The 19,738-nt window shown below is 42.4% G+C and overlaps 1 protein-coding gene across 3 annotated transcripts in view; it reads left to right on the top strand.

Annotated features, from left to right (window-relative positions):
- The window catches only part of CCDC138 (coiled-coil domain containing 138), a 749,637-nt gene that overhangs the window by 55,319 nt on the left and 674,580 nt on the right, over positions 1-19,738 (top strand). For all 3 annotated transcript variants that reach the window (XM_069636872.1, XM_069636873.1, XM_069636874.1), the window contains exon 2: positions 18,765-18,916. In XM_069636872.1, the coding sequence (XP_069492973.1) occupies positions 18,818-18,916 (99 nt within the window). In that variant the 5' untranslated portion in view covers positions 18,765-18,817. The remainder of the gene's footprint in view (positions 1-18,764; positions 18,917-19,738) is intronic.

Below are 19,738 nucleotides of genomic sequence, written 5' to 3'. Positions count from 1 at the left end.
TCACTTTGCTACAGAGAGTGCATGTATGTTTCCACATGTACGGAATTTGGAAGATTTCATTTACAGGTATGCTTTTTTTTCCCAATACTAATAGTATGTACATTAGAAATTCTTGTGGATCTTCTTGTGAGTTCATAGTGAATCTCACCATTTCAGCACCATTGTTGCCTTCCCCCATGAACACTGTATGTGTTGTCAGTATTGCTTGTTGCATTTCTATGCAGCACTAACATTTGCAAACAAAATTGGTCTGTACTGTGCAGGTAAATATTGTTAACAATTGGTGGCAATTGAAATAGAATATTCATTGCTACATTTGCATAGCAACTTACCCCACTTCATTTGCAAATTTTAATGGCCCAGCAAGTTCTGTATCTGAGTCCATTTTTCAGTTTTTTTGTTGCTTCTTTGCCGACATCCCTGGTTTACATTCCCAAATAGGTTCTTCTATGTTTGCGGCAATTGATGAAACTTTACCTTCTTTTCTTTTCTTTGCAGAATTTGCTGTTGAATTCTGTTGCATTTCTGTTTCATTTACTTTTCTTTTACCACGTTTCACTTTATCTGGAACAGGGTATTGTTTCAGATGAGGGGTGTACAGTGAACGCAATCTATTGTATTCTAGAATGCAAGGAATATCAGCTTTGACTTTACTTGAATCAAAGTTTACTAGCAATAGACCGTCAAGTGTACGTAAGCGTGATAATGCTACGTAGCTCATGTCTTCCTTAAACACTGTGTTTCCTAAATCTATCAATGCTTTGTCTAGGGTAAGACCTTGGGATTTATGAATGGTAACTGCATATGCAAGAGTTGGAGAAAATTGCTCTCTACGTACATACATGTCTTTGAAGAGAAGGAATCGAGCAATTGAGTGCCCTATCCTTTTCACTTCTGAAACTTTATGAAAGCAAATATTTACAAACTCAATGTTGCTATCACATGGGTATGATTGAAAGCCAACAACTGTGCCCAGTGCTCCATTAACTAGCCCTTGCTCTACGCCAAGGTTACGTTTAAGCATTACTCGACAATTTAAGGATAATTTCAATATTTTTTCCAACCCAGCTGTGTTGGAGATTGAATTTTCTAAACTATTTAGTCTTGTTGTGGCTTGCTCACATGGGTACTGTCATACCATATACGTCTAGTTTGTCTGTGGCGCTAATTTCTATTATTGGTTGCATTTCTTTCTTTGACATTGTTTCATTGAATTTGAAACAGCTTGCAAGAGTTGGCATTAAGGCCAAACAATTGACATGTTTGTACGCTATTTGTTCCATAACATCAGTTGCACATGCATTATCGCCATAAAGTGCGTGTATATGCCGGTTTTTCAATACAACTTGTGCTTCTTGCGATAATACACCAACTCTAATACTTTTTAAAATGTTGGCATAAGTGAGATCTGCAGATTGCCTCATGTTCTCAGTTAATTCTCTGTATTGGAAATGTTGCCAAAGGTTAACATTACCTATACTACCAACAGTTTTCCGGCAGAGTTTGTGGCCTAAGGTTTTAATTATCGGTTCATCTTTCACTGGTGTTAATTGTAGAAGATCTCCGAAAACGATAATGTGTTTCCCTGCAAAGAGTACTTCGTTATTATTTTTAAGTACTTCTTGCAATCTGAGAACGATAATGTGTTTCCCTGCAAAGAGTACTTCGTTATTATTTTTAAGTACTTCTTGCAATCTGAGATGAATCAAAGCCAACATTAGGTTGCAGACCATGCTCACTTCATCTATTAGTAGCATTTTCATTTGTTTCAATACTCTACGTAATTCCATTGCAGCTTCTTCAGAAAGTTTGTAGTAGTCTAATTTATTTTGATGCTCTACTGGAAGCAGTAGTAATCGGTGTAAAGTCACACCGCCTAGGTTGTAGGCAGCTTAACCTGTAGGGGCCGTTACAACAGCTGACAGTTTGTTGTTTGTCAGTTGTTAAAGGAACTTACTGATGATTTTGATTAAGAATGTTTTCCCTGATCCAGCTTCACCACGGACGTACAGCAGTATAGGTTTGTAATTTTGACAGGTACATTCTTTATTTTCGTGTTGTACACCATGTACAATTTGTTTTGTTACATCTTCAAAAATGGTGCGCTGATCGTTGTTAAGTTTTGCTTGTTGTACAGTTATGTCTTCTGTATCTTCTTGATACTGATACATGGTGTTTTCTACTTCTGCCATAGCTCATTCAGCCTCATTTGCTATTAGTGGTTCTTGACTTCCTGTTACAAAAGGTTGACTACTGTCGGAAGAGTCCTTATCTAGTTGGGCCTGAAGTTCTTCTTCCTGTTGCTGCTCATTGTGTAACATTGTTTTGTACTGCGTAAAGTTCACATCGGTGAAAGTGCTTTCATTTGCTTTGAAAGCATCTTCATAGCAGTCATAATTATCTATTATGTCTTCCTCTTTTCTCCATGGTTTGAAAAGTTGTAACAGAGACATGTAATATAGTTCTTTCTGTTGAGGAGTTTTTAATGACAATTTTACATGATTAATTAAGCTTTGTTTGGTAAGTTTCACTAAGCTCCCTTCACAATCGGTCACTCTATGTCTACGTTTGCTTTCATCGGGTTTTACATTATTTTTGTATGCAAAGTTTTGAGCTATGTGGTATAGACACATGCTTTCCAGAGTGGTACTCCTGTTCGGATAGTATGTGTCCAGTAAATTGTTTTTTAGAATGCTTGGCTGTTGGGATCCTTTCTGGCATTTTTTCTATGTCTACACTTGTGTATAGGCATGTTACAAATGCCATATCATATCATATCATTTCAGCACTCTTTTTCTAGATTTTGCAGGACCAAGACTGAGCCATACTATGTTGTCTGATTTTCCATACAAAGCAGTGCCGGTTAAACGATCTGCTGCTTCATAGGCCCCACATTCTCTGAGAGAGCATTTTTATGCCTAGGCTGTACAACTTCTGTGATAATGTTTTGTCTGATGCTAGGTCATCCCAGAGGTCTTGAAGCTCTGTTTTTTCTGCTTTTGTTAAGTAGGCTGTATCATATCGTACAACAGCAGTTGAATTGTCTGCAATGTACTGCACATCTATGTTTTCATTCCATAAGAGGGCAATGATTTCATTGTAATCATTGATCTATTTTGATTCTTCCCTTCTTTTTATGTAATACGTGTTTTTAGGTGATTTACCTTTAACACTATGTCGAACTGAAGACATGAAGTTGTTTACTTCACCTGTTTCTGTAACTGGTCTAGGGAAACCAAAACGTCATTTGGTGTAGTATTTACCTTTGTTTTTGTATGTGCGGTGACAATATTTGCCACATTTGAGTCTTTGAAATTGTAAAATCTGCCCATGAAGCTCACTATGTGTCTGTTGTGAAGGTATTTCACATGTGACATATTTTTGGATAAATTGCAAAACAGTGCTATCACTGTCGTGCCCAAATTTCGGTTCACCTTTGATCCATAACAGCATGTGAATATGTGGTGCTCCTCTCGCTTGATATTCTTTTCTCCAAAAGAAGTGCTGCACTTCCCCAAGGGGAGGAACAATTTTATTGCAAATAAAGTGTAGCATGGCAATGAAATGATGATGGAAATATCTTGAGACATTAACTGGATCTAGAAAGCAAAGTTCTCCAGGTGTTAATATATCTGTTGTTTGTGTTGCTGTTTGCTATGCGTGGGAACTGATGTAAGTCTTCCCATGCATATTCTGCACAACTTAGCGTAACAAACCAAGTCAGTGGTCCAAGGTTTCTGATCATGCAACGCACGTCTCTGTGCCGTCTGAACCACTATTACTTTGTACCACACATGTTTGCAAACAAATTTGTTATACTTGATTGTAAAACCTCATCTTTTTCCTGTACTTTTTGTATTAACTGCATAGCTGACATATTTTGAAAGTGGGTTCCAGATTTAAGAATGTGTGCAACTCCATAACATAGTGTTGCTAATTCACTTTCATAGAGCAGGTGGAATATGTATTCCACATTTTGTCTAAATCTGGGATCTTGCGAATACATTCGTAATGACGGGTATTCTGATGCCCCAATCTGAGTGAGTCTATCATTGTATCTTCCACCTTTGCCAGTAGGAAATAGCAGTGGAAAAGCATGTGCTTCTATACTTTTTTACCAAATACTCATTGGTGACCCTTTGGTTTGTCGCATTTGGTAAGTTTCTAGTGCATCATCTATGCTTTAATTGGAATGCAATGGATGAATTGTGTAATGGTCCAAAACAGTGGATACTGTAGCTGGATCCAGAAGTTCGAATTGTCCAGTTTCTGATGGCTCTTGAATTATTTCAGTTGTTTCCCGTAAACTTTCATCAATATTTATTTCCTTGTAGTACTCATTATTGTCTTTTAAATATTGCAATGCTTGTCTAACTTTGTGTAAGTCCACTAATTGTTGCCACATTTTTTTGTCCTTTGTTGGTACTCCATTTACCAAGACTATTAAAGAATGCTCTATTGAACGTTCCACTCCTAGAGTGTGTACATTTTCCGTTAGATCTAATGGCAAATAAACTACTTTGCCACAAATGCCTTTCACCAATTCAGAGGAAGGTAATTTTGCTGTTTTTGGATGAAGGCATATAATTGCTTGAAATGGGTGAACTGTTTGAAATACTATGTTCTCATACAAATTGAGCTGTTGCAGGATTTTTGGTAATGGAAACAATTCCAAATTATTTGTAATGGCACGTGAAGGAGTGTGGTTGTCTAATTTTACAGTACAGTAACTGCAACATATTAGACTTTCAGTTAGTTCATATTTGTTTTCAGCTAAAAGGTACAAAGCTAATTCAAACCATTTAAAGTCTTCATTGTCTTCTATTTTGTATGACATGTCCATGTTTTTTGTGTTTCTTTTGTAAAACGTTCTGCGGCAACACACATACACATGGTTTGGTACTTCAACCGATGACCTTTTAAATTTTACTATTTCTTTTCTGTATGTGTGTAATAGAAGGCTGCTATTTGCAGAATTGTTGCTACTATGTTCTAAAACTGTTGAATTTTGTAAATGGATCTTACTTCCAAAATACTTTTTCTGAATACGGTCAATTTCTTCTTATAAGTATTTGGGTGTACCATGCAGAAGAGTGCTATTTAAATTGCCTAATTCTGAAGCTGGACTTTTTGCACAGTATATTTTATACACTAAATTTCTTACATTGGAATGATGTATTGATATTCTTTTGATCTCATGGAAGGTATTTTTGCAAATAGGCCCAGAAATGCAGGCTAATGAATGTCCTTTTAGTCCTGTGTCTTTCCGCACTGGACAAATATCAATATTTTGCAGCACTTTTCATTTTACTTTTATCTTTACCTTTTACATATTGATTGAGGAACTGACGTAAAGATTTGAAAGCTTTGTTTGGAATGGCACACATTGATGTGCATGGCCATTTGTATACTGGACAGTGTGGTTCTGCTGAATCGAGAGGTAATTCTGAGTTTTCAGGGGATAGTTTTGTAAGCAGTGTTTCTTGTTCCATAATGGTAGTATTGATTTCCTCATGCCCTCGTCTACTGCTATGGATGGCAATTGTGTTTGTTTGATTTTGTTTGTATGCTTCTTCATTAAAATATGGCTCTGTGGTTGTTGTGCAACTCCATTCACCACCACAAACATGTAAGACGTTATTTTTGTTCACATTCTGTTTATTGCTGAGTTTCTTTTGTAGTTTGGTACTTACTTTTGTTAGTGCTTTCATCCTATTTAACACTAATTAGAACAACTTCCTTTTGAGAAGGATTGCACTGTCCACGAGAGCTTGTAGGATTAACTTTCTACGGTAGGTTTTAAGGGGTGAGGATGATTTCGGTCCCCTTCTTAGTAGATTCTGAAGGACTCTGTGACGAAACATGTTTGCTAAAATACTTTTTTTACTATGGGTTCTTCTTACACTATTAGGATTATTAGGAACAGTGTTAGCTGTACTGGTAGGCGTTTTTTTGACAACATTTTTGTGTTTTGAGACATTTTATGATGGAGGAGGTACAGTTTCGGTAGTTGAGACTTACTTTATTTTGTTACCCAACTGCATTAGCTGGTTTGTACCAACATTCTGTACAAACTCTACAACAGGTGAATGGGCACCTTTTTTTTTTTATTTGCTCTACTTCTGCGTTCCTTTCTACGGATTTGCTTTTTGGTAGGCATTCTTTGGTGTCTGTTGAGAAAAATGTATACTTTGGTCTGTTGTCCAATGTATGTGTGCAGTGTGCATGTGTGCATGAGTCTGATGGGGAAGCTCTTTGTCATGGTGTGTCAACGCGCGTTGAACTCCTGCAATGATTTGGTAAGGCTACTTTACTGTTTGTATACTACTACAATGTGCTTCAGATGAGAGTGCAAAGTGGCCTACTTGTGACGAGAACCACTATTAATAACCGAAATGCCAAAAAATTGCTACAGCAAATTCTTTTCACAATCTAACCTTCTAAGGATTACGTATGTTATTTGAGTACCAAACACACAGGGATTTGTCAGCCGTTCTGCCTGTTATTCTTTGTTCAATAAATGGATATTTGTAGGTAGAATGGTTTACAAATCAATGCTTGCTTTGGTGCCCAAAAAAAACAAATGACACACGCAGCCTCTTTCAGGAGTAGTTACAATATAAAGGTTGTACTGTACTTACTTTTTTGTGCAAGATGAGCAGGTTTCTTCGGATACGTCGTCTGTACTGTAGATGCTGTTGATTCTCAGGAGAGTATTCTTCACTGCGATTCAACAAAAAAAAACTAAATTACTTTGTGTGTTTGCAGCAGTGATGATACTGCACACATTAATTGTGCTTCTTTCGTCAGAGCATTCAACTTTTATATTTCAACCCAGTGCACGTGTACATTTCACTTCACTCTGTGCAGTCTTTGCATGGTACCTGCAATATGGTACTTGAAAGTCCTTCAAAATAGCTAAAACGTTTAAGGGTATGGCAATGCCTTGTTGTTTACAAAGTGTACTATGCATAGGAGAGAGGTTTGTACGCGATAGGGCATAGTACTAGATGTGGAAACATGTTCTACTTGTAAATTAAAACCACGATGCCGAAAAATCGGGAGACCCTCAGAAAGAAATGTCACCACCGCAATCAGTAGCGTTTTCTATTCTCATACGATCACATTGGAAGTACCATTACTGTAGGCCGTACAGAGTACACAACTCCGACATTTTCACATCCAAAATTGAGTTCTGCTCTAAATAGGCATGCTTGCAACGTATGTACAGGTTATGCGGACAACAGTAAGCAGTCGTGCAATTTGTGAATGACAAATCGGACATCTTGCACTTTAAAGGGGGAGCGGTATACACACTTGTACTACAACAAACAATAAATATGACGACCCAATGAATATAAATGAGAGGCACATACAGGGAAACTGAAGTAAGATAGAAAGAACTAGCAGCATCCAACAGTTTATCTTCCTGTATACAAATTAATTGTGTGTTTGAGTCCTGCCATTGCCTCATGCATGTGCATCATGAGCTGACACCAGACCCTAAGGAAAGTACTTTAAGAACACACGACAAGGGTAAAGTTTTGCTATACAGCACCTTTTCAATTTTCATATTGTGCTGTCGGTGAATAAAACCACCTAGCCTACATTTTTCAATACACCAAAATAAGTGAGGCACACATGTGATGTCATCAGTGATGGCATCAATGATGTGATGTCATCTTTGATGTCCTGGGTGTTAGCCTTAGCAATGCACGTAGATGGCGCGAATTATGGTTGCTTAGCTTACTATAATGGGGGAATGTGCAGTGGTGTTTGGTTGCAAGTAACATTTCTTTAGTGACTTTTTTTTACTGAATGTACATATATATGTATGGGAGGGAAGGAAAAGAAAGGGGCTAAACAAGTGATGTCGACATTGATGTCATCATTGACATTTGAGATGACATCTTTCATGGTCTGGGTGTTAGTGTTAGCAGTGCACAGGGGCAGTGGCAGGGTTGGGGGCTTAGTTTACCATAACTGTCGAATTTCAGGGGTTTTTCGGTTTTAATTTGAAGCATAAAGGGGAGGTGGAAAGTATTTTTGTAGTGAAGTGTACAGGTTTTTGTTAGGGCAACTTAACCATAATGTCCCCTCAACAAAGTTTTTTTTTTGTAGTGAATATATATATATATATATATATTGGTGCAGTCAGTATGGAAATAAAATTGCTTGATAGGGTGCTTGGTTCCTGCTTTTGACTGGAATGGCAAAGGATTTCTCACCAAGGGGGTGCATGCTATGTTTAGGCCACTGGCTTTTGCTTTGGCCCAATATAGACTCAAGCTTTACCTGTGCCATATTGGCGGTCATTCAGCACAAGTGCAACTAAGCAAAAGCTGAATGACAATCTGTATTAGTCCGCATATCATGCTACAAACTCTGATGTTCTGAAGTAATCAATCATCCCCAAATCCTCAAGAACAATCCTGTTTCATGGCGATGCTCTTGAATTAATCAGCAGGTCATCCCAGAATCATCCCCAAATCCAAAAAAATGTTGCCAGATGAAGGCACAATGAGAAAAGAGGGGATGCTCACACGCCTACACTTTTAGTTTATGCAGTGATGCTGGGATTTGGGGCTATCCTAAAATAAAGGCTCTTGACTGACCACTTTCTTTTCAGCTCGGGCTGGTACAAATATATAAGGAAACAACCTGACACATCAAAATCCTTATAGAAATAAATCAAGCAAAAAAGGTACTATCGAAGCTTTATATGATATGGCATTTATAACGTGCCTATAAGTGTTTCAAGGCGCGCCGAGGCTAGGGAGTGGGAACAGAGGGAAGACAGACAATGATCTTACTAGGCCAGGTGTCATTCAGATCGCGCAAGTGCATTGGAAGGGGGAAAGGGATAATGAGGGGGAGAGAAGTGCAGTACATGGGATAATAGAATAAATAAGATAAATAAAATAAATGGCCAGCTGGTGGCAAGTGCAGACATAAGTGCTGGTAAGGGGACTGTAGGGATACAGAAAAACAGTCCCCAAGTGCAGGGGTTCCCAGGTAGGCAGTTCAGTTGTGCAACTGGCAGGGCCTGGGCCCGAGATCAGAAGGGTGGGCAGGTAACCAGTGCAGTCTCAGTATCAGCCAGGAATTTAGCAGGGGAGAGGGGGAGAGAAAGCAGAAGCAAAGAGGAAGGTTTTAAGGTGCTTCCGGAACCGGAGATGGTTCTCCTCAAGTTTCAGGGAGGCTGTTCCAGAGGGAAGCCCCAGCCGAAGAGAGAGATCTACCACCAACTTGTTGCTTGGAGAAGCGACTGACCCTGAGGGAGTTAGAGGCAGATGGGTGAAGAGCTTGGGAAGGAAGATATTTAGGAAGAGAAAGTTGTAGGTATTGAGGCCCCAGACCCCAGAAGGCCTTGTGGACGATGCAGAGGGTTTTGAACTTAATCCTCACAGCCACTGGGAGCGAGTGCAGATAGTTCAGTCCTGGAGAGATACGATCCCTGGGCTTGAGGCCAAGGACAAGTCTTGCAGTGCTGTTCAGGATGAGTTGCAGAGGGGGCAGAGAGTAGAAGCAGGCAGATTTAGAAAGAGGCTGTTGCAATAGTTAAGCCTAGCGAGAACCAGAGCTCTGGAGACAGTGAGCTTCTGGGGGAAGGAGTGGAAAGGAAGAATACATCTGAGGAGGTGCAGCTGGTAGTGTGACTTCTTAGAGATGTCAGAGATGTGAGGAGAGAAGGAGAGTGTGGAGTCGAAGATGACCCCAAGGGTTTTAGCGTCACAGGTGGGAGCATTAAGAGCGCCAAGAGAGGCCGGCCAGAGAGTGGCAGGAAAGGAGGGAGCGGGTGTACTGATGAGGAGAATCTGTCTTACTGGCATTAAGGCAGAGATCATTGGCGGCACACCACTCCTGGATAGCAGACAGACAGTCAGAGATGAGTGAAGGAGAAGAGGTGGCTGAAGGTAGCCTGAAAATGAGCGGAGTGTCATCCGCATAGCACTGGAAGTTGGGTAGAGAGTGGCAATGCGGTGGGCAAGAAGTGGCAGGTATTGGTTTAACAGCCAGGGAGAGAGGTTAGACCCCTGGGGAACACCACAGGTAGAGATAGAGGAGAGGAAGGACCCGAGTTGGACCTGCGAGGGTCGATCAGAGAGGAAAGAAGCCAGCCACGCCAGGGCCTGACCGGTGATAACCAGGTTATCACAGAGACAGTTGAGCAGGATGGCATGGTTGACTGTGTCAAAGGCAGAGGAGAGATCAAGCAAGATGAGGACACTGGGTGTTGTTATCAAGGTTGGAGAGCAGGTCTTCACGGATGTTCAGGAGAGTAGATTCCGTGCTTCTGGCAGCTCTGAAGCCAGACTGATGATCATGAAGACAACCAACAGATTCAGTGTGGAGATTGAGCTGGGAGATGGCCAGTTTTTCCAGGAGTTTGCCCAGGAAAGGAGTGATGGAGATTGGGCGATAGTTAGCCGGGCAGGACGGGGCGGCGGAGGGTTTTTTAAGAGGGTGCACAAGGGAGTGCTTCAGGGGGGATGGAAAGATTCCAGTGGCGAAGGTGTGGTTGCAGAAGTCGGCCACAGCAGGAGCCAATGTGGTCCTTGATAGCTTTGGAGGAACAAGGATGAACCTGTTTTGACGAGACTTTCATAGATCAGACTTGTCTAGAAACCTTGTCTGGGGAGAACAGGGGAAAGGCAGAGAAAGAGGGAGGAGACGAGGTGGCTGATGAAGGGCCAGAGGAGGAGCAGGGAGTTGAGGGAGGAGGGGGAAGAGGGAGAGCGAGAGGACAGGATGTCCTGCATTTTAGAGATGAAATGAGAAGCCAGAGCCATGCAGAGGGCCTGGGAAGGGACAGGAGAGGGAGAGACTGCAGCAGGATTGGCCAGTTCCTTGCATATTTTAAAGAGTTCGGCCGAGTTGTTAGATGTCGCAGAGATGCGGGCTTGGATGTGAGCTCTCTTCTTGGTGCGGACAGAGAGCCGGTATTGCCTTTGGAGCAGGCGGCAGGCAAATTTGTCATTATGAATGGAATGGTACAAGTAAGAGAATTCAAATTACTCAGTTAGAAAGAAACAGGAGGGTACATTACAGTTGGTTATTTATAACGCGCTTAATACCGAAGAGGTTTCTAAGCGTGGATCCTTGGTTCTAACCTGTTGCTCTGCGTCGTCTTGCTTCCAAGGCGAGCGCGTTGCCACAGAGCTATACTACTTGTGCCTTACATTGTGACTGCCTTGAGAAAACACATTTTGGCAGCCAACTGGCGCTGTTTAGGAGGGGACGGGGACTTTTAGATGCAAAAGCTATAAACGTTGCCACTAATTAAGGGAAACCTGGTGTCATCCACAACTGACAAAGCTCTGCTTAGGAGAGTGGTTTTTGGGGTATATCATCCTCATGTTCATGAGGTGAGCGGCCACCTCTGGACAGTTACGCAGGCGACCCATCATCCATGCTTCTAGCCCTGTAGTGCTCAGAGGGCCTGTTTCCAGAAACTGCTGTCTGTGCTGCACAGTGGGAGAGGGACTCTCTTCAATATGGCTAACAATTTGTGATGCATGGACTTCCCGTGCAGTAAATCAATACCTTCAAAAATGCCTGATTCTGGAGTATGGTGCTTAAAGCTTGTTTGTTTACACAGTAACGGGCCAGCAAATGTGCTTTAGAGAAAATGACCATAGGGGCAATCCGGTAGGTATTCTATCCTCCTGTGTGTCTGTGCCCCACTTGTGCTCCTTTTGTCTGTCTTGCCCTGGTGAGTGGCCTCACGCTGCCAGTGGGTGCCGATGTAGAAGGAAGACTGCGCTACAGAATTGAAATCTGGAACCAGAGTCCTGTGTAAAAATTAGTTGTGTTGCACTTCTGTTGTGTGATTTATAATGCCTTGACTCTGTAACAAACTGTTTTTAAGCAATAAACCCTGAGGGGTGGGGGCTTTACCGACCAGTTAGAAGCCACACCAAAGCACTTTAACACAGGGGTGTTGCTAGGTCTGGAAAAGACCCGGGGCTACGCTGATGTCGGAACTGTTGGGACTGGGGGCTAGCTAGCCTTTTGGCTGTAGCTCCTGAGATTCTATACGGGCTAGAACCAAAAGACCAGGGGCTATAGCCCCCTTATCACCTCGCCTAACAACGCCTCTGCTTTAACGTGAGACTGGGCATTACCTTTGTCCTGATAAAGCCTCCTCCGCCCAGAAGGGTGTATTGCTATTAGCATATGTTAATTGATTTTTTTTAAAGTTGAGAAACCGCGTGTTTGCTGTGGGTGAGGGGAACTACACACAATCCCTTCTTCCTTTCCATGTGGCCATTAGTGGCAGGGATGCACCAGGAACACATAGTGTTCCCGGCGAGGGACAAGGGAGCACAAGGTAAGTGGGGCTGGGTGAGTGATGTGAAAATTGGGGGAAGGGGATAAAGGGACGCGTGGTGGTGCATATACCTTAATCCCGACGGGGCACAGGGCGGCCTCCCGTGTGTTCGACGAGACAAAATAGGGTACCTCTCCAGTATTTTTTCTTTGCATATCATACCTGGTTCAGCCATTCAAGACCCTCTTCCGTTTCTCTGCTCATCATCAGTTATTCATTTTGTATGTTTTTCTCAGTGTTGTGCATGGTTGCAATGTTTGGGTGTTACATTCCTAGTCATTTCTTGGTAATTGCAGCAGCCAGCCGCTTCCTGATTTTTGTTTTGTTTTTGTTCCATACCCGACTGATGGCAGACAGGCAGGATACCTTCCCTCCTTGTTACATCTTTTTTTTTTTTACTAGAATGTAAAAAATCTGGGAATAAATACATTTTGGTTAAAAAAAAAATGAAAAAAACAATTAACTCAACCCATTAACAGAGACAACACAACAAAGCAAGACTATTATTCGGGCATTTATTGAGCGCAGACCTAGCTTCGGGAAGCAACAGAGCACAATACCATAGCACATAGCAATGCAATGAACTGGGCTCTCCAACCTACGCTTTTGTCGGTTCTTTTTCTGCAGCTGCTCTGCCTATTTCCCCCGAATCCCTATCGCCTGCCAGCGATCCCTAACTTCAGGCAAAATCTGTCTTACCGTGGGCCATTGGGGATTGCTGGGATTCATGCTTCTCGCAGCATACATGGTTTACATTTCGTTAAGACATGCACACAACGACATAGGGTTAGGCTGGTTTGGGGCAGTGCACCAGAATTCAATATGGCAACACAAGTGAACCTTTGCTTTGCATGTAAGGCATAGAAGCATTAAAGGAATGGCAACGTATGTATGTTCCACCACAAAATGGATTTTCATACTACTGCATAGATCAGTGTACATTTTTAAAGTATATTTTACACACAAGTTGTTACTTTAAAAGAAAGGATTTTAACTTTGGCTGATTAAAACCAAACTGGTTTAAATTAGATAATTTCTGGTGATTGACGTCTAAGCTCCTTCCAAGTTGGTGTCCACGCTGCTGCACCTCAGATGAAACGTTGCCACTGTGGCTACTGTATTCGCGACCACCGTACCCAGGCTGGCCGTGTTTCCCCTGAACCTATTGGCAGTGTTGGGGAGACATGGTATTCATCCGTGATGGTGTGCAAGCCTATTTTATTTCCTAAATAAAATAAAAGATGTAACCACGTTGAGACGGTGGTGTGGCCCCCTTTACTGTGAAGGTTTGAAAACACCTCACAGACCCGGCCCACTTCTCCACTGAGGTCACCACCTGGATCACAACCTTCCTGTAGGGCAGAGCCATGAGGGGTTTTCTCAGACCAAGCATTAGCCACTCCATCCCCAATTAGTTGTGGAGTACCACAAGGTTCCTGCTCCTCTCCTATGCTCTACAATCTATTCACCCTACCACCATTTAACGACCTAGAAGAATTCAGCATAACCTTCACCAATTATGCCGATGATACACAAATTCTTCTCCCACTATCTGGTGATTACGAGCAAGATCTAAAAACCCTACAAGACACCTATGCTATGATCCAGGCCGGCAGCCAATGGCCTCTGTCTCAATGGGAACAAGACAGAGATCCTACTGGTTGGCCCTAAGGAAATCCTCAGAAAACTAGACCGCAACTTCTAAATTGAGAACTAATCACAGTATCCTCTTCTGTAAAAACTCTGGGAGTGTACCTAAACTCAACCTTGTCCAACGATAGACATGTAAGCTATATCTCCTCAGCAGCAGTACTCGCAACTAAAATTATCAATGCTGTAAAATCCCACCTTTCCACTCAAAACTGCCTCAACATTGCCAGGGCCACTATAGGTGCAAAACTGGACTATTGCAACGTCCTCCTACTGGGCACCTCTGCCAAAAACATTTATCAGATTACAAATAACACAGAACAACGCACTGAGAGCAGCTCTCACTATCCCCAGGAGGGAGCATATCGCCCAAGCAAGACAAAAAGTCTACTGGCTCGCGGTCAAAGTGCGCATCTTGTTCAAGACTCTCACTATCACCTATAGATGCCTATCCCAATCTGCTCCCACCTATCTAACAGAACGAATACACCAAGTGCAGACACTCATACCAAAACGGGACATATAGACACACCAACTCTCAATTCCTACCTTCAACAGAACCAAAGCCGGCGGGTCGAGTTTTGAAGTACTAGGACCAAAATCCTGGAACTCGCTGCCACCTAAATTGAGATTGGAAACCTCCCTCATGGCCTCCAGAAAGGCACTGAAAACCACTCTATTCAAGTAAACGTGCACTTGCCCCACTGTTCCCCTGTAACCTGGTAACACGAGCAATGTCTGTAACCAATCTTCTACTGTATCCTCAATATTGTACCTATGTCAAGTGAGTTTTCTGTAACGGCGCTGCGATGCCCGAGAGCAGTTGGCGCTTCAGAAATGCAAATAAATGAATAAACCCATTCCTAGCCCAAGTCGACGCTAAAATAGCCAAAATCTAGCCAAATAGCCTGCTGATCATTAAGCATCAGCATTGCGGGCATACCATTTTGTTTCTTTGAGGTAGTAATGCACATATTTAAGCATGATATTTAATGTACAAAGATTGCATGAATTATACCTTTTCCTGAAGCCAAAATGAATATGCGGCATATTTGAGAAAACAATGGAAGCTCAATTTTTTTCCTAAAGCTATCCTCTATTAATGACGTATGCAGAGATCTCAAGATGCCCCACATCCGATTTGGTGGCCTACCTTTACCTGTCCCTATTTGCAGACAGGCATAATTATAAATAAAGCAAAGCAATATGCAAAGCAAAAACCAGGACACAGAACTCTGAAAGAAAGCATTTAGGCTAGAAGTGTGACACACAAAGAACTCGTATAAGATTCATCACTATATCTATTTATAAATGCATCCATTTCCCCTCCATGTACACCTCTTTGAATGCCTCTGCGTTCAGAAGCACTGCTCTAAATAAATAAAATGCGCACACCCTTTACTGAAGAGGGCTCCATGAGGTAATGGATGAATGCACCGTGCACGCATCTTCTCCAACTTCACAGCACAGGTGTTATAAGTCGTTTTAAGAGTGTGCAATTTATCAATCCCAGACGGATGGAAAACGCAGTCTGCCCTTCTATAAATTGACCATGTGACCTGGGCGTGAACCCAGAGCTCCACAGCTATCATCGGTTCACAATTCGGACTGTTGGGCAGAGAGGCTAATTGTGTGCAGTGATATTTTTCTCTTTCTCTCTTGTGGAAGCCATGCTCTGATAGAGAAGGGGTGATGGTCTCTCGTAGCTAGGCAGCCTTAAAGCACCAAGAGACAAGCCATTGATGCTTGGTTGCTATAGAGCAGTCTACTCTGTTTGATGACCAATCTGCCATTTCCACCCATTTTGTACGGGACCACCCATAGCCCTAAACCAGCACTTTTGCCTTTCCGCTGCGCATCCCACCCCCCAGCCCCTCCCATAGAGTAGTTGGGGATATGTTTCTACCAATCGGACCATCCATTTTTTATTGCAGTAAACACGAGCAACATCAGCTGTCTGCCGTGAGATTGTAATTTCCTGGCAAAAGGATGGTGAAAAAGATGTATGCACTACACCAGAAGCAGTGTTTGTAGTTTAAGACCACCTAGAAGGCCCATCACGCTCACTGTGGTACACCAAAGGCAACGAGACCAGCTGGTAGAGTGAGCGGGAAAGGTGGACTCTGGGTGTGCTTTATTCAAGGCCACCCCACAGCCTCATGCCGCCATGTGCCGTCCAGTGCATGTTACATGGTTTCTAAGCACTTTAAATGATATGATAGGTTATTTATGTTTATGAAGATGTTTTTGTTTATTCTGCGGCGATCTGTTTTCACACAGTTCTCCCAAGCTGCCCCTAATTATGTTAAATCCTGTGGATCAAATGATTTCAACCGGCTAGTTCAGATTTTGTGTTACATTTTGGTGGGATTAAGTCTCAGGCAGTTCCTTCTTTTGAGAAGGAAGGAGTGTTTAATGAGACGTGGTGTTGTCGATAAATCACAGTTCTAGGTGATAAAAATAACAAAGATAAACGAGCAAAGTCATGAGAGAAATGAGTCCAGGTGGCTGGTATGAAGTTCTTTGAATCTCACTACTGAATGTAAGCAGCTTGAATAACCAAATGCTACAGGAAGCAACCCTGCCAAGAAGAATTCACAGGGGTACTTAGAGACGTGGCTGCTGCAGTGATCTACTTAAATGCTGCAAAGTAAGGGGATTATGACAACAATTCATTAAAGCTTTCTTTTCAAAATTAATATTTAACAAATGATATACAGGCCGGTACCTGTTGGTGCTGGTACAAATGAATGAATATAACGACACTACCATGCTCACTCCTAACCTTTCATAAAAATGCTCTGAAACATTGGGAGAGTTTTTGGATTGCATAATCATGTGGGGTGGAGACTTAAGACCACCATAACCCTGGAAATAGCTCAGCCTAACAATCTTCACCCCCCAAACCCGCAGTGCACCGTCTAAAGCTGCTGAGCTGGTGGAGTTGTACCGATTGGTTGACCCTGGCCATACACCGAAAACTGCTAAGAAGCTATTCACTTCTTATTTGTCTGTGTGCGACACAGTATCGAGAATAGATTTTCTGTATGCGTCAAAGCAGCTCTCAAGTTGCCCCTAGGAATTTATGATTTTAGGGCAGTATATAGCACTGAAACGCAGGTGTGGGAGGTGTTTCACATGGCCGTACAAGAATGACTGCATAACTCATGTGGCTTTGAAATCCTGGCTACAAAAGGCACTGCCTTTAGATACCTCCACCTCTAACTACTTATTGTGGTAAATCTTTAATGTATACATGCAGAAAAAGGCCAGTGTTGGGGTAACTCACTGCTGCAGCTTTACCTCAGTCCACTGGCATGGGAGATGCCTCTGGTAGGTTATCTCACCTCTTATGCATCACTGGCCTCGTCCTTCCTCCACTAGGTGCTTCCTCTTTAGTCCCTGTTGCCTGGAATCTTAACTGGGACTTTCAGAAAACCCAGTGCCCAAACTTTCCTATGCATCCGCATCCCCTGGACTTTTTCTTCATACACCATCATGCTTGTCTGCACCTTGCAGTTTTTTTGTCTTTCAATCTGTCATTGGTTCTGTTCTTGACTAACCGTGACTCTACATCGATTCTTGGATTCATTCATGTTGACTTCTGGTCTGGGTCCCCTTCCAGTGGGGTCCCAGAGCTAAATCTATCTGAAGATTGCTTCCTCTTCAGCTCCCTTCCCAAGTTGGTGACTTTTGAGAGTTTTTATTACCTAATTGGGAGCTGTCTATTGATTTCTTTCTGTTTCCTCTATGCAAGCGTTTAAATGAATCTAAGCTGTTTTAAACTGTTCAGTGTGTTTGGCCACTCTAATTTATTGAAAGTTACCTACTTGTAAATAATTGCTGCATACTTGTTTAGATTGTTGTCTTGTGTCTTTTCAGGGGGCACTGTATTGTTATGAATGCTCTGTTTACAAAAAACCTACATACCACCAACAGGTTCCTAAGCCCACACCATAGGACCTTTGTAAAATCTTCCTGACCCGATTAGTTGCAAGAGGAGGCTAATAGACAACTGACATTGCTAGGGTCTAAAACATCATTGAGGAAATGGGGACAGGTAGAAATGTCTGGCATGGCAACTTGTCCTGGTTGGTACAGTCACAGAAAATACCATGGGATTGTGCTAATAGTATGGTTATGAAAGGAAGTATATTGCAAGAAACAATAAGACAAATTAAACATTTGGGGAACATGGTCATGGCCTACATATTTATATTAAAAAGAATATAAAAAAGCCATTGTTAGTTTCCTAGAAGAGTTGAGATTTGCATGGATAGCGAGCCCATAGGAACTGTTAAATAACCCCTTCTCAAAAGCAGAGATTAAAAAACTTTAGATGATTTGGCAGGTGGGAAGACCTGATGGCAGGTTGGAAAGCCTGATGCAGGTCTAATTTCTGAATTTTATAATGCATTTTCTTCCATCATAGGCCCACATTAGCTAGTGATTTATGTGGCACAACTGGAATACTGTTTGCTACGCCATACCACAAAATATCCCTCATTAACTGTGCCGTGGAAACTGGAAGGTAGCTCTTCATGCAGGTCACTATCGGTAATTAATCTTTGTAATACAATCTTGGGCAAGCTAATTACAAATAGATTGCTGTGCCTCTAATGCCCGCCGTGGTACATCCAGACAAGGCAGACTTTTTACACAGTAAATTCCACCTACTATAATGTGAGAAACATTTTTACCATGCATGATGCAAGTGGCCACAGCCATGTTGAATGCTGAAAAAGCCTTTAATTTGGTCAAATATCCTTCTATGTTCCAGGTCCTCTGCAGATTCAACCGATGTACATGTACCTACTAGCCAAGTAAATACTGATGGCTTTACGTCAGCACACTCACCAATATGCAGAGGGTTTCAGCAAGGATTTCTGCTACGCTCCTGCTAACGCTAATCTCCATCGGCCAGCTAGAGGGGTGAGTAGAATTGTACTTGGGTATGCGACCTTCATTTCAGAAGTTTATTGATTTTACTTCTGAAATGGTGCTTTTGCTCATTTCTTGGCATTTTCCACACCTAGTATCCTCTCTTTTGCCCACCCGCTTCCCCATCCAATCCCCTCACCCGACCTGCGATTGGGCCTTCTGCCCTCCAGTTAACAGCGAGGGTGTTAGCCCTCTGCACTCGCTCTGCAACCATCTTCATCAGCCAGCTAGAGCGGTGAGTAGCATTGTACTTGAGTCTGCGACCTTCACCTGCATTTTAGATCCAAGGCACAGGTGAGTGGTGCCCTGAGCACCTAGTGCACCCTTTTTGTACTGTGTGCCTAGTTTTTGTGTTTATGCCGGCCGCTCGCCCCTAGTGTTTCTCCACTGCCCCAGACCCGTTTCCGTTGTTGGCGAGGTATAATCCCACCCCTAGCCCTTAATGGCCCAGAGCCCTTATAACACTCATAGCGCTAGGGATGCCCCTGCCTGTTGCAGCCCCTGTGGCGATGGACCCCGAGGCAAAGAACAGCTCCTACGAACGCAGCTCCAGATGGTGTCAGCAGGGTAAGCTGCCAGCCGTCTACCAGCAGCAACTGACAAGGTAGGCAAAGTACAAACAGTGGATACAGCAATCTCTGTCCGTAAACTACCTCACCACTTACCTTTGCATATAACCTTGAATTATTCCTCAACACGGGCACCACTTCTGTTCTACACATAGCACATCATTCTAGTCCACCCATAGTTGCAAGCTAGAGATCCACCGGAAAAATGAATCCATGTGGTTTTCCCATTGACTACTATATTCTG

The sequence above is a fragment of the Ambystoma mexicanum genome, chromosome 7p (genome assembly GCF_040938575.1).
Source record: "Ambystoma mexicanum isolate Mex_15411 chromosome 7p, UKY_AmexF1_1, whole genome shotgun sequence".
NCBI lineage: Eukaryota > Metazoa > Chordata > Amphibia > Caudata > Ambystomatidae > Ambystoma > Ambystoma mexicanum.
Note: the sequence above shows the minus strand (reverse complement) of the source record. Positions and strands in the feature narration are given on the sequence as shown.